Source organism: Ursus americanus, chromosome 6 (genome assembly GCF_024610735.1).
Source record: "Ursus americanus isolate L20-20 chromosome 6, mUrsAme1.1.p, whole genome shotgun sequence".
Lineage (NCBI taxonomy): Eukaryota > Metazoa > Chordata > Mammalia > Carnivora > Ursidae > Ursus > Ursus americanus.
In genome coordinates this window covers 82,760,063-82,774,292 of record NC_142132.1, presented here as the reverse complement: position 1 = coordinate 82,774,292, position 14,230 = coordinate 82,760,063, and the positions used below count along the sequence as shown (strand labels likewise).

The following is a 14,230-nucleotide window of genomic DNA, read 5'->3' as shown; positions in this document are numbered from 1 at the left end:
ATGTCTTTTTTTGCGAGGAGTCCTGAACTAGTCACTTGAGGAATCTGGTGCCCTTCTAGACTTTGATGTCCTGGTTGCTCTCTTTTTCCAAGACTTGTGACCATTTTGCTGATGTCCAGCTCAGCTTGGACCCTTGAGCTTGCCATGTCTGCCGCCAAATCACAGGATGGACACCACAAAAGAGAGTCCTTCCGGCATACCCTATTTGTGGGCTCCCTTCTGAAATGCTCACCTCAGCCCATTCCCTGGTTTCCCGTCTTATTGCTGATTCTGTTCAATGTGACGGTTAGCACCATTGCTCATTCATGATTTCAAACATTATTACATGTGTAAATAAACAAGATTTTTCTCTGGGGTATTTATTTAGGAAGGGAACTGCTAGGTTGCAAGGCATGCAGTTTCAACTTTGATGCCAAATTGCTTCCTGAAATGGTTTTTAGCCATTTATTTTCCCATCAGAGACATGTACAAGAGTTCCCATTTTTCCACATTGGTGCCAACACTTGGTATTGTCAGACTCCCCCCGCCCCCTTGGCAGTCTGGAGAATATAAAATGGATTTTATTTCCCTGTTAGTCTGTATTTTTCTAACTACTAATGAGATTAAACCTCTTTTCTTATAGTTCACCATTTGTATTTCATTTTCTGCTGAAATGCTATTCATGGCTTTTGCCTATGTTTCTATTTTTTCTTTCCCCAGTGACTTTTATAAATCATTCATGTGTATATTTGTTTCTAGTATGAATTTCAAATATCTTCTCATAGATTTTGGTTTGTTGTTTTACTTTACGGTGACTTTTATTGAACAGAGGTTCTTAGTAAAGTTGAATTTCTCAGTCTCTTTTGTGTTCTTTGTGTCCTGCTTGAACAATCCTCTTTCATTATAAACTTACACCGATATTCACCCATATTCTCTTCTTAAAGTCTAAGTTTGCTTTTACAATTTAAATCTTTAATTCTTTTTTTAATATTAATTTTTATTTATTAGAGAGGGATCACGAGCATGGGGAGGGGCAGAGGGAGAAGCAGATTCCTCACTGAGCGTGGAGCCTGACACTGAGCTGAAGGCGGATGCTTAACCCAGGTGCCCCAAATCTTTAATCCTTAGAATTATTTTTGTGTATGATAGGATATAGGAATCTGATTTTATTTATTTTTTAATAAATTATGTATTTAGGATTCTATTCACTCTTGTGTTATTACATACTTTAACACTTCTGTAATAAAGGTGCATTATTTTGTATTCTACATTTTTTAGTTGCATTGAGTTATTTTCTGATTAACGTAAGCATTTATAATTATGTTTAGTGCTGCATAAATGGCAGGAACCATCTAACTGATCAATAGGGAGGGATTGTTAATGGAGAAAATGGCCCATTTTCAGCATATTTTCATGGTTATGTCAAGATAAATAGCAACGTCTTAGATTTTCAACAATTTTTACTGCATTCATATTCACAAGTACACATTTATTGAGGAGCATGTTTTTACTTATTGTTTAATTGATATTGTTAAAATTTTATTGTTCGTTACCAAATTCTGCACTCACTGTTTCTCACAGTGTTACCTCTTTTATCTTACGTCTTTTCAGTAATAGGGCCATTTGGCGGTTGGTGCTAGCATTGGGCTCTTTATGGAGTGCCTTCCCAGTGTGGGTTTTCTGTTGTGCGCTCCAGCTGAAGCTTGGCTTGACTTGAACAGTGTCTCCTCAGGGGAAGTCTTTAATGTTGATTAAGGAATGAGCGATCATGGAGGATAGCTCTTCATTCCCGATGCTCGGATTGTCTTGTGCATTTTGAATCCATTCCTGTCTCACAGGCCTTGCTCTGTGATTGGAGGGTCTCAGATGCTTTCTTCACGGATAAGCTCTTGGAGCAGTAATTACCTGGCATTCTCCAAGAGACTTGTACCTCCTGGTAAACAGTACTTTGCCTTCTTTCTTAAAGATGATGACTTTTTGCAGTTTTCTTATACGCACACCGGGGCTGGAGCTCACCCGAAGCCCATCTACAGTGATCACAGAGATGGACCTTCTCTCTAGTGCAAATTTGCTTGTGTTTTTTATTTATCAGTGAAGGCCTTTCCACACTGACTGGAAGCATAGAGTTTCTCTATCATATGAATTCTTTAGTGTGATTAAATGTTAGTCTTCTGGCTGGTGTCTTCCCCCAGTCATTATATTCATATAGTCTTTCCCCGTGCATGGATTCTCTGGTGCCTCTCTATGTGTGTGCTCTGGCTGAGGGCTCTTCCGTGTTCACCACATTTATAGGATTTCTCTCCACTGTGAAGTCTCTGATGTTATCTAGGGACAGAGGATGCGTGAAAGGCTTTACCATAGAAATGACATTCTTAATGTATTTTTACTAGTGTGAATTTAAAAATGTACTTTTTAGGCTGAATGATAACTGAAGGCTTTTATACCAAAAATGTAGTCATAGGGTATCTCCCTGTCTGAGTATCTGGGTGGGCATAAAGGTTCAATCTGTGGTTGAAGGCTTTTCTGCATTCATTTTATTTATAGGGTTTCTCTAGTGTGACAGTTTTATTTTTGTCCAGTTGTACAACCACAGTTTCTGAAATAGTAGCTTTCTGGATTTTTTTTTCATAAAATTTGTCAGCAAATCCTGCTACTTCAACCTTGATAATACATTGTGTTCAAATTGTGCAATACATTGTGTTCAAATTGTGCATCTGTAGTAGGTTCTCGATAAACACAGGTGACCACCTGCACTTTGCATGCTTATCAGAGGCACAATTTCAGTTGGCAGGGTTTGGTAAAATGGCATCAGTACCCCAACATCATGGTTCAAATTTCACTTACTACGATATATTAACTGTGAGTAACTGCATATGAATCACCATCAGATACATACCCGATGGACATCATGATTCGTGATCAGTCACGGCAGTTCTTTCAAAGTCTGTGGTGATTGGTCCCTGCACCGCTGATCTTCGCAAGTCCCACGCAGACCACACCTGTACAGTTGTATTAATTATCTCCTCGTCTCCCTGTGAGCAAGGCTTGGGGCGTTTCTCAAACATGGAGAAGTGGGGATTAGCCAACAAAAATGAAAGTGTAGTAAAGAAGAAGTAGGAATGCTGGAAACGAAATTCTGATGGAATGTAAGTGGAGTCGTAGAAGAGGTATTGGGGTGTGGGAGTGTGGACACAGTTGCCCCTTGAGGAACCACAGATATGCAGCCAGAGGGACCGAGTGAAGGTGACCTTATCGATATAAATGAGGAACGTGGTTGTGACAGAGAGGATGGACATGTCCCAGAGGAAGTGACACTGGTTAAGAAATTCACATTAGACTCTGAAAATGCTGGAGAATGATCCAAATGTAGGAGTATGACCATTTGCCGAGACACGGAGGAGGTGCTCCTTCCAGAAGGAAAGTTACGTAATGAGAAGGATAAGCAGGCCACGTTCAGACTGCTCTTGATAAGTGTTTTACAAAGCACAAAAACACCTTAATCTCTGTGTTTTTAATGTTATAGATTATAGGGGACTAAATATTTGACTTTTTTTTTCATTTCTTCGTACTTTTATAACTGATAGTAAGAGTTTTTAATGTTTGGACAAGAATTTTTAAAGATCATGGAACAATCGTAAACAATATTTCCATAGATGGTTTTGTATGGTCATTTTTATGGTTGTACTAATGAGCAAACTGAGGACAGTCTGTATTTTTTAAATGAATGAATATAAACTCAGTGCAAGACCAAAAATAGGGGCTTCTTTTTTTTTAATCGTTTTGACACATTTGCTCTAAGAACCACATATTTGCTGTATGAAAAACCTATAATAGAGATAACATTTTATTTGGCCATTTGCCAGGAAAGCCAGATGTGATGATGACAAACTTGTGACCACTTACCACAGTTCCTGCAATATAGGTGGCACTCGATAAATGCAACACATGTCTAGAATTGGCTCACTTCGGTCTGCCTCCACTGCTACACCGTAGTCTGAATCCCCCTCTGCTCCCCTGAATGGCTGAAGTAACCCGCTTTAGGTTAGTCTGCTCCCTCCTCGTCTCCCTACAGTGTGGATTTAGTACACCACCCAGTGGTCCTCCCGTTCCCTCAGTAGAAGCCAAAGGTCTGACACTGAGCTCAACACATTTCACGACCGGGCCCCACCTATTACCTCACACCCTCCTCCCTCTGACTCTCTTCCAGCCACAAGGACAGCCTCTGTGTCCTTGAACATGCTGGATGCTGTCCTGCCTTGGGGACTTTCATTGGCCATCCCTCAACCTGCAGTGTCCATTCTCCTTCCCTGCTTCACATCTCGCTCAGAACTCATCCCCTCAATGAGGACTGACAGTTCTATTTATAATTTCAGCCTTCCCACCACAGCAGCACTCCTGATCTCCCCTATACTGTTTCATTTTTTCCCCATAGAACTTTTTGCCTTTGACGTAATTTACACATCTATTGTGTTTTTTTTTTATTGTCCCTCTTCCCCTACCAGAATGTAGGCCTAATGAGTTCAGGGATCTTTGATTTATACATTGACTTATCTCAAGCGCTTAGGACATACCCTATTACATATTAGATCCTCAGTAAATATTTATTAAATGAAAAATGAATGTCTGAAAGAAGCTGCTGCTGTTGTTTGATAATTATCTCCCATGCTGTACTATTCCAGCAGACTTGGCAGCCTTTGTTCTAGAAATCATGTCTTATTTACTCATCACAGAATTGCCTGGAATGCAGCATTAATCTCTGTTCTAAAGAGTTGTCAGGTCACAGGAAGAATAAAAGAGCATTTAACAAAAGGAATTCAATCCAGCGTGTATTTATGGAGCCTTTACTATATCTAAATTGCATGATGTGATTGCCTCGGGTTTTAACTGAAGCACTTTTCTTTTTCAAGTGTGTGTGTGTGCATCGGGTCGGGGGGGGTAGTGGGGGGAGAGAAAGAGAGAGAGAGACGGAAAGAGAGAGAATACCAAGCAGGCTCCATGTTCAATGCAAAGCCAGAGGCAGGGTTCAATCCCACAGCCATGAGATCATGACCTGAGCTGAAATCAAGAGTCGGACACCTAACTGACTGAGCCACATAGGCACCCCCAAAACACTTTTTGTCAGTGGACACCTGGTTTCCATGGAATTCAATATGACCTACTTGATCAATAGCCAGCATAAGATACAATATATATAGTGAGTTTTTTGAGTTGGAGGCAATTGTGGAAAAATTATTAAGACCTAACCGAGGAAGAAGACAAGTTACAGAAGGTCTGGACATGGATAAACATTTCAAAAGACAAGCATTATAAACATCTAAGAAAAGTCCTGGTGTGATTTGAGGGACTTTTTAATGGCACGAGTTATGAAGAATATTCCATGACTTTTCAAGAGGACAGTAGGCTTGATTTGCTTAGATTGCATATGGAAAGAGTTGTAACCAAAGTTTTATTATGTTTATGGGGAAATGAGAGACTAGACTGCTTTTTTCCCCCAGTAATCCCATTGGCCTTTATATTGATGCTACAGGTGCTTATAATCCATTAAAATTTGTCACAGATATGATAGAATCAGCAATTTTCATCAAATACTGCCCTATTTCCTGGCCGAATATAACCGGAAAATCACTTAATGCGGTCATACCATGCTAGCTTTAATTGGTAAGGTAGGGTCTTATCTTGGCAATTCCAAAACGCAGCTCAGCTTGTCAGAACAGAGCACGTATTTGTGAGCAAGCATGAAGTGGGTGAGGATAATCATGGACGAGTGTGTTCTATTTGCCCAGTGCAACGTTAGGCACTGTCACTCAATAATGTCATGGTGCATTCAGTTGTGTACACTGAAGGAATATAGTGGTCTAGGAGCTCAACACGGGGGGAACTGATATAGCCTGGTGAGTTAGGGAAGGCCTCAGGAAGGGATGCTTGAGTTAAGATTTGAAAGATGATCCATGAGCATGGAATGTTCTTCCATCTTTTTGTGTCTTCTTCAATGTCTTGCATCAGTGTTCTGTAGTTTCTAGAGTATAGATCCTTTACCTCTCTGGTTAAGTTTATTCCGAGATCTCTTATGGTTTTTAGTGCTATTGTAAATGGAATGGATTCCCTAATTTCTCTTTCTTCAGTCTCATTGTGTGTGTATAGAAATGCAACTGATTTCTGAGCATTGATTTTGTATCCTGCCACATTACTGAATTGCTCTATAAGTTCTAGTAGTTTGTGGGTGGAGTCTTTTGGGTTTTCTCTATAGAGTATCATGTCATCTATGAAGAGAGACAGTTTGACTTCTTCTTTGCCAATTTGGACACTTTTTATCCCTTTTTGTTGTCTGATTGCAGTTGCAAGGACTTCTAGTTCTGTGTTGAATAATAGTGGCGAGAGTGGGCATCCTTGTCGTGTTCCTGATCTTAAGGGAAAGGCTTTCAGCTTTTCCCATTGAGAGTGATATTCGCTGTAGGCTTTTCATAGATGGTTTTCATGAACTTGAGGAATGTACCCTCTATCCCTACACTCTGAAGGGTTTTAATCAGGAAAGGATGCTGTATTTTGTCAAATGCTTTTTCTGCATCAATTGAGAGGATTATGTGGTTCTTCTCTCTTCTCTTATTAATGTGTTCTATCACACTGATCAATTTGCGAATGTCGAACTACCCTTGCATCCTAGGGATGAATCCCACTTGGTCATGATGGATAATCCTTTTAATGTACTGTTGGATTCTATTAGCTAGGATCCTGTTGAGAATTTTGGCATCCATATTCATCAGGGATATCGGTCTGTAATTCTCCTTTTTGATGGGGTCTTTGCCTGGTTTGGGGATCGAGGTAATACTGGCCTCATAGAATGAGTTTGGTAGTTTTCCTTCTGTTTCTTTTTTTTGTAACAGCTTCAGGAGAATATATATTATTTCTTCTTTGAATGTTTGGTAGAATTCCCCAGGGAATCCATCAGGCCCTGGACTCTTGTTTTTTTGGGAGGTTTTTGATCACTGCTTCAATCTCTTCATGGTTAATCTGTCTTAAGTAGAGGAGGGAGAAAGGGTTTAATAGCATGTGCAAACTCCTGTAGGAGCATAGGGAGGAAGGAAGGAAGGTAGGTAGGTAGGTTGGTTGGAGGAAATGTCAGGCTGGTACTCGTCTAAGCAGTGCAGGGCCTTGTAGACTAGAGGAGTTTTTTGGTCTTTTTCCTTAGAGCAATGGGAAGCCATTAAAAGATTTTAAGCCAGGAAACATTACAGTCAGGTTGATGGGGTGACCTTGAGGTGAAGCACCATTAGAAGGGAATTTGCAGTGTGGAACACTATTCCCTGGGTTTGAAGATAATAACCGAGAGGTGACGGTAGCTGGCATGGTGCGAAATTGATGGATTTGAAATTGCTGTATTTGGCATAGGATCCATAGGACTTGGGGATCGTAAACCAGATAGCACTCTCACTGAAGCACTATTTATCTTCACAAAGTTCATGAAGGTTCTCCTAGAATTTTTTTTTTTACAATTTATTTTATTCAAAATTTGTAAAACAGGGGCGCCTGGGTAGCGCAGTCGTTAAAGCGTCTGCCTTCGGCTCAGGGCGTGATCCTGGCGTACCGGGATCGAGTCCCACATCAGGCTCCTCTGCTATGAGCCTGCTTCTTCCTCTCCCACTCCCCCTGCTGTGTTCCCTCTCTCGCTGGCTGTCTCTCTCTGTCAAATAAATAAATAAAATCTTTAAAAAAAAAAATTTGTAAAACAAACCAAAAAACCAATTAGTAATTTAATTTTTTCCAGTTTTATATAAAATGGACAATGGTGTAGGTTCAAATGTTTCCAGTAAAATTCTAATATCATCATGCTAGTTGTTCATAGTTAATTAACAGACTTTGAAATTTAAAAAAAAGAAACAATAGAATGTAGGCAGAATATACTTTTGTAGCATTTTGGTTAAGGAATATGATTTCTTGTGAGTTGAATCAAAATTTGTCACCCTAGGTACTAGGCCTAAGAGACAGGGACTCAAACAAAGACTACTGGAAGGTCAATATTTAAGGAAGATTTTAGTTTTTATGGGTGAAGGCTGGACAAGTGATGGCCGTTGTGTGCATTTTGGCACTCCGGTGCACCAATAGCACATGCACTTGAAGTGTGAAGACTGGAAATGAGAGTTAGGAGCCTGGACCTCAGGCCAGGTGGCAGAGACTAATTCAGAAGGCTTATGACCCAAGGGACACACTTTAACTATAGCCTTATTGTTCTGTTACCTTAACAGTGTTAACTCTGTGGATCCCATCAGTATGAGGCTGTGCTTAGTCTTTGTTCTTGGAATAGAAAAGAGATTTCATGTACGTGTGTGCCTATGTCCATAGGCCCACATGTATGTGTTGGCAAAAACCAGATTTACCGTACATGGGTTCTAGTACATTAAAAAGCTACTTACCGAGACTTTCCCAATGCGTAGTCAGTAGGCTCTCCAAGCAGAATGGTTCTGGAGAAAGATGATGCTTCGAGATGAATGATGGGTTAATTCAAGGGAACTGGCAGGTATTTATGCATTGGTGTTGGGCCCATCCAATGCTCCGTGTATTTTACTTTCTGTCAGAAAGGAACCCTCTGCTTACTGGAATATAAACTAAAAACAGCTCCCAGGCAAACTAGAAAAAGCCTTATAAGTACGTCAGGCTTGGTTCTGTCCTTCAAAGTGGAATCGTGATTGGACGTTGTCATCAGAGCCTCTCTCCTTGGCAGGGTGGCAGTGCACTCTTGAATGTCATGTTGCTTTGCGGCCAGGCGCTCCATCACACAGTGTTAAGGAACTAGGTTAAACGACACTTGGCACAAGTGATTTGGTTTAATAAACGTAGTAGGGTAGTTCCGTATATGATTTATATTGGTTCCCTTCCCTAATAGGGTTGGTACGAACCGCATAGTAATGAGCATCTCCACATGTGCTCTTAGTTCTTGTTCTGTCCAAAAGATATGGACTTCTTTTCATATTCAGCTGTCGTTGATGGCTTGCAAGCTCTCAGACTGCTCACATGTCTCCTGGGATCTCCATCCTTTCTGGGACCCGTTGGGGATCCTAGCTCCTCAGATCCACTGGTCTGAAATGCAGAATCGGCTGATCAGAACCAGAATCTGCATTTCCCATGGGTGATAGGATGCACATTAAAGATGGAGGGGTACTTTTCTCGCTAACAAATGTAGTCAAAAGATCAGTGGAGCATCTAGAAGCCGCCTGGGGCTGAGGACTTTAGATTCAGATAAATTAGGTTGAATGATCTGTTCCTAGACATCTGTATGATCAGCCCTCTCTGAGCAACAGGTTACCTTGAGCCTCTTGTCATCATCTGGATTTGCGTGGATAATCTTTACGTCCCCGATGTTGTGAAGAACAAATCAGTTAATGCCAGGACCGACAGACCCTATACTTCTTGGCAAATATGATGTGCCTCCTCTTCTTTTGGGGGCGTCCTGAGTAGCACTGTTATTCTCGCCTGTCCTGTACCTTTCTATTTTCTCTTCTTCTCATTCCCAAACTGTCTTTAATGAGTGCGTTAAAGTCATTATTTCCTAAATGGAATTTAGATGGTCTCCAACATCCAGAGGAGCCCACTTTACCCAAGAGTGTAGTTTGCATGCTTGAGTTAGTTCCAGAGGGTAAGACAAGATAGTAAAGGCTGGGGACATTTGGTAAGACATGGAGCACATTAGCACAATTCGGTTCTTCGTTATTACGCTGCACATTTGGAAGACAAAATATATCTTTGATTTTGCAGATTATGTAAGCAACAAAAACCGTTCATTATTTTTATTATAGCCATGCTGAGCATGAATTAATATTCAGATGACTCGTTGTATGAAAATAATGCTGTTTTTTTTTAGCGGATGACTTCTTAAATGTAACAGTCGAATGTTCACTGGAAATTAATGAGCACCTGGCGGGAGAGCTGGGAGGTGATTATTAAGAGATTGGACTTTGCCTGTGACTGGTGCTGTGAGCCAGCTAGTAGGTATTACTGCGCTGTATAGCAAATAAAGCAAACCTGTAGCATTATAAAGGTTTTGAATGCAGATTGGAGTTGTACTTTTCCATTTGATACACTTATTCTTTGGGTTAACCCAAGAGGCTTGTTTTCTGCTTTTGAATTCTTACCATGTCTCATCACTCCCACTCTGCCGTTCTTCCATGATGAGGGTCTTCTAGGGTAAACTTGTTTGTCCCCTTTCTCTCCCATTCTAATTAAAAAGATCAGTGGATATATTGTTCTTTGACTGCTTTGTTACGTGTCCTGTTCCTTTGCATCTGAGATGTCAAAATACAAGTGGTTAGACTTTCTAGGCAATCGCGACTTAGAACTTGTGAAACTGAGGTATTTTGTTGAAAAATGACAATGATATCTCCCACTTGTCTGTTTAGCGCCTTTTGCAGGTCAGTCCCTGTGTAACTCATTTACCTTGTCGTCTTAGAGATTCCGTACACTGGCGGGGATCTTTCAGCGGCTGATGGCAGAGCCCGGATGGCAGTCCAGTTGTCCGTGCTTCTTGCAGTCCTCATGCTGCCTACACGGAGTCGTCCCACTTATCATCTTTTCCCTTGTGTAACTTGTCCTGTAACGCTGCTTAGTTAACTGGAAACCAGTGTGGATTTCACGGGACTGAGCTAGCAGATCCTCTCTCTGCACATTTTTAAGCAACCAAGGGTCATTTCAAATGTGGACAAGGAGCCAATGTGTGGATGTGCTGAGACATCTTTCCAGGTCGATGTGAACCTAGGTGTTCTGTCCTTGCCCTGGTTTCTGGTGCTGGTTTTGCGAGTGCTGTGCGTGCCTGCTGTTGGAACCAGTGCTGTTCCTGCGGATACTTGATGCCAGACAATTCTTGGTAATTTTGGTGATTAAAACCGCGTGTGACAGTGCTCATCGTTCATCGTGTGGGTTGCCCCTGAGGATCCGTAACGATAGTGAGAAAACTGTTGGCTGCCTGAGTGGCAGTCAGCTCTTTCTCCTCCTTCCACCCAGTTACCTTTTTTTACAAGGAAGAATTCTCTAGGGGTTGATTCTGTGTGGGTTTTTTGGATAGTTGCTGTTACGTTTTCCTCTGATTTTTAGTAGGCGCTCAAATAACGGTCGTCTCGGTCTGATTTAGACCGTCTGTCACATCACGTCTCACTCCCTCCCCTCTTCTCCTCCCCTCTGCAGGACGACGAGGTGGTCCTGCAATGCACCGCTACCATCCACAAGGAACAACAGAAACTGTGTTTGGCCGCAGAAGGGTTTGGCAACCGACTCTGTTTCTTGGAGTCCACTTCGAATTCCAAGGTGGGATAATGCCTTTTGAGGCTCCTCCGATACTCGGGTTCTACTAGTGGTATTGAAGTTATTTCCAGGCTCTCTGTTATTGTCTGTGGAACAGATACACGGAAGGGGATTTGAAAATGTGCTTACTATTCATTAAACAAATTTCTGGTTGAGTCCCAGCTTTTTGCAAGCAAGTCAGGTGAGGTTGTTGACAAGAATGAGACTGAGCCCTCGCCCCCATGGTGTTTACATTCTAGTGGAAAAGTAAACAAGTACATAAATGGTGTAATTTCAGAACTAGGGGCTATGGGGAAAGCAGAATAATGGGGATAGAGTGATGGCGAAAGGACTCACCCTTTCATGAAGGGTATTTGGGGAAGGCATTCTGAGGCAGTGACACGTGAGCAACCTGGAATAAACTGAGAGAGAGAGTGAGCGGTCCCGAGTACTCTGGAACATTCCAGAAAGAGGAACCATGTACTGCCTGGGCTCCTAGTTAGGAAGAGGCGGTCTCAACCAGAACTGGTCACCCACAGCCAGGAGTTGAGGTTTCTTTCTAAGATGAAGGGAGGCCATTGGAACCGGTGAGTGGTGCCGTTTGATTTAGACATTGCAAAGATCATCTTGGCTCTTAACGTGAATGGAGGATGTAGAGAGAGCAAGCATGGAAGCAGGGAGATGGAAATTTGGCTGGGAGCTGCTGGTTCTTCGGACTGCAGTGATGGTGGGGGACCTGGGGGATATTGAGAATATGCCTTGGGGATGTACATGATGTGCTAAAAGACCAGACATGTGGAAGAAGGGAAAGAGGAAGACGTCTCATGGGTAGGAAGTCATCCAGAAATCAGTCCATGTAGTCTCCTTTTCTGCAAACTTTTTGTTCTATGGAGTCCTTTGACAGATAGTCTCATTCAGCTGTTGCAGTAAGAGTGTGTATAGTTCTTGCTGTCAGATTCACTGTACAGATGGGGATGTGGGAAGCTCATAGAGGTCAGGTACTGTGCCTAAAATGCTTAATGTGACCCAAAGCCATAGTGTTAGCAATGGTTTTTCATGCTTATGCCTTGGCCTTTTGGCTTCAAATCCCTGATTCTTTCCTGTATACCACAGTACCTCTTTGGTTATTCTGTGAAACAACACTGGGCAATGTATACGTATGACTCATTTATTATAATAAGTCAATGCCAAGTAACACGGTTAACATTGTAATAGCAGGTGGCAAAACATGATGCGTTTGATGGCCGTGCTTAGATGCGTTTTTGATTCGAGAAGTGGTTATGGAGCGTTCTGTTGTACAGATTACTGTGATAGGTGTCAGTTGTGAAAAGTATTCTCCTTAGGAAGAAAATATTAAGCATTTTAACATTTAGCACGTCCCCTGTGGTTTCTGATATTCTGTAGTGGCTAGAACCAGGCACACCATTTAGCTAGCTGGTTTTGACTTTCACGTTATGTTGAACACTGAACGTAAGAAACAATAGTTCTCTTGTTCCTTTAATGTTGAACACTGAACGTAAGAAACAATAGTTCTCTTGTTCCTTTAATGTAAGAGCCGGGGTTTCTAACACGAAAAACAAATGCTCCTGATTTGTAGTAGGCATTTCACGTGGTGATCAAGGCATTGATTAGGGTGAGGCATCCATTTAAACTGGTTGGTTCCTAGGAGGGATACTTGACACTCCCATTGTTAACTGAGGGTGTCCTCCTTAGCCGACCATTTTGACCATTTTTGTTGTCATCCTATTTCATTCTTTTCTAGCATCTTTGCACATTTGCATGTAGGATGAGATACTGAGATTGTTTATCAAGTGTGGAATGAATGGCAATTGAAACAGCAATTGAAGTTCAGTAATTCTAGTCGAACTTTTTTTTTTGTAAGTTCTTACAACGTAAATACTACTCTAACTTGAAAAACCCCTAGTATGTCATTGTTTTTTTTCTTTTCCCATAGTTCCATTGGTCTTTGTTGTCCCCGTGCCTTATGTCCTTGCTGTACTTCTCTGCCAGCTGAAATGCTGCTTGTCCTCAAAGCCTATTTCAAATAGTCCCTCTTCTGGGTTTGCTTTTTTTGAAGATCCCTGAGTTCTGTTCTCTGCGCTTAAGTGCTTTGTTTATTCTTCTGTTATGTTGCCAGTTGGGCTTAATTCTGTATAATATCCGCACCACCTTCTCACCTACTCTCAGATACATACATCAGCTTCTGAATTCCCTGAGGACCAGAGCATATCTCATTTATTTTCTTACCTCTTTTCGCTTAGTACCAAGCACAGTGCCTTGAACTAGTAAGTCATCCACAAAACTTAGTGGATCATTAAGTTTGAAAGGGGACTGCTAGTCTAAGCCCAGTTATATCTTTTATTGACTTTTAATTTTCTATAATTACAGAGAGTCAAAACTCAGGATCTCCGTTCATGTTTAAAATATGTAAGCCTGGGTTGAGATGTGTTTTATGCAGATATATCTGGATTTGAGTTTCATTGGTGGGTAATGGGAGATGGCCCTTCCCCCCCCGCCCTTCCTCTCAAGTTTGTTGTCTCCTACATTTATTAAAATGGTGTAGAAAACAAAGTTGTTGTTGGCAGTGAGTAGACAGTCACTGTAAATTATAAATTATATACGTGTTCCTGGAAATGATCCTAGAAATGTCTTAAGCTACAGAATCTTTTAATCAAAAGCAGGACTGACTTTTTCCAGAAGACTGTTTCATGTTCCTGGGATATCTCTTCATGCTGATTTCTGCCTGAAAGAGGATGGATCATAACTCCAGCATAGGTTTTCCTGTAGAACGTGCAAACATCAAATCTGATGATATGCAGCTAGTCATTCTTAAATTATAATCATGCATACTTACTGTGCATTCTTTATATGAATGATTTTTCCCTTTCTGTCCTTTACGAGTGAGACATTGGGCTTTTGCTTTTGGGAACCTAGTCACTTTCAGATAGACTCCCCTTGTTATCGTTTGAGGGGGAAATGAGAAGGT

At 41.3% G+C, this 14,230-nt stretch overlaps 1 protein-coding gene across 1 annotated transcript in view; it reads left to right on the top strand.

Moving 5' to 3' along the window:
• The window catches only part of RYR2 (ryanodine receptor 2), a 718,243-nt gene that overhangs the window by 179,937 nt on the left and 524,076 nt on the right, over positions 1–14,230 (top strand). The window contains exon 2 of the mRNA XM_087863178.1: positions 11,149–11,268. Within this exon, the coding sequence (XP_087719304.1) occupies positions 11,149–11,268 (120 nt within the window). The remainder of the gene's footprint in view (positions 1–11,148; positions 11,269–14,230) is intronic.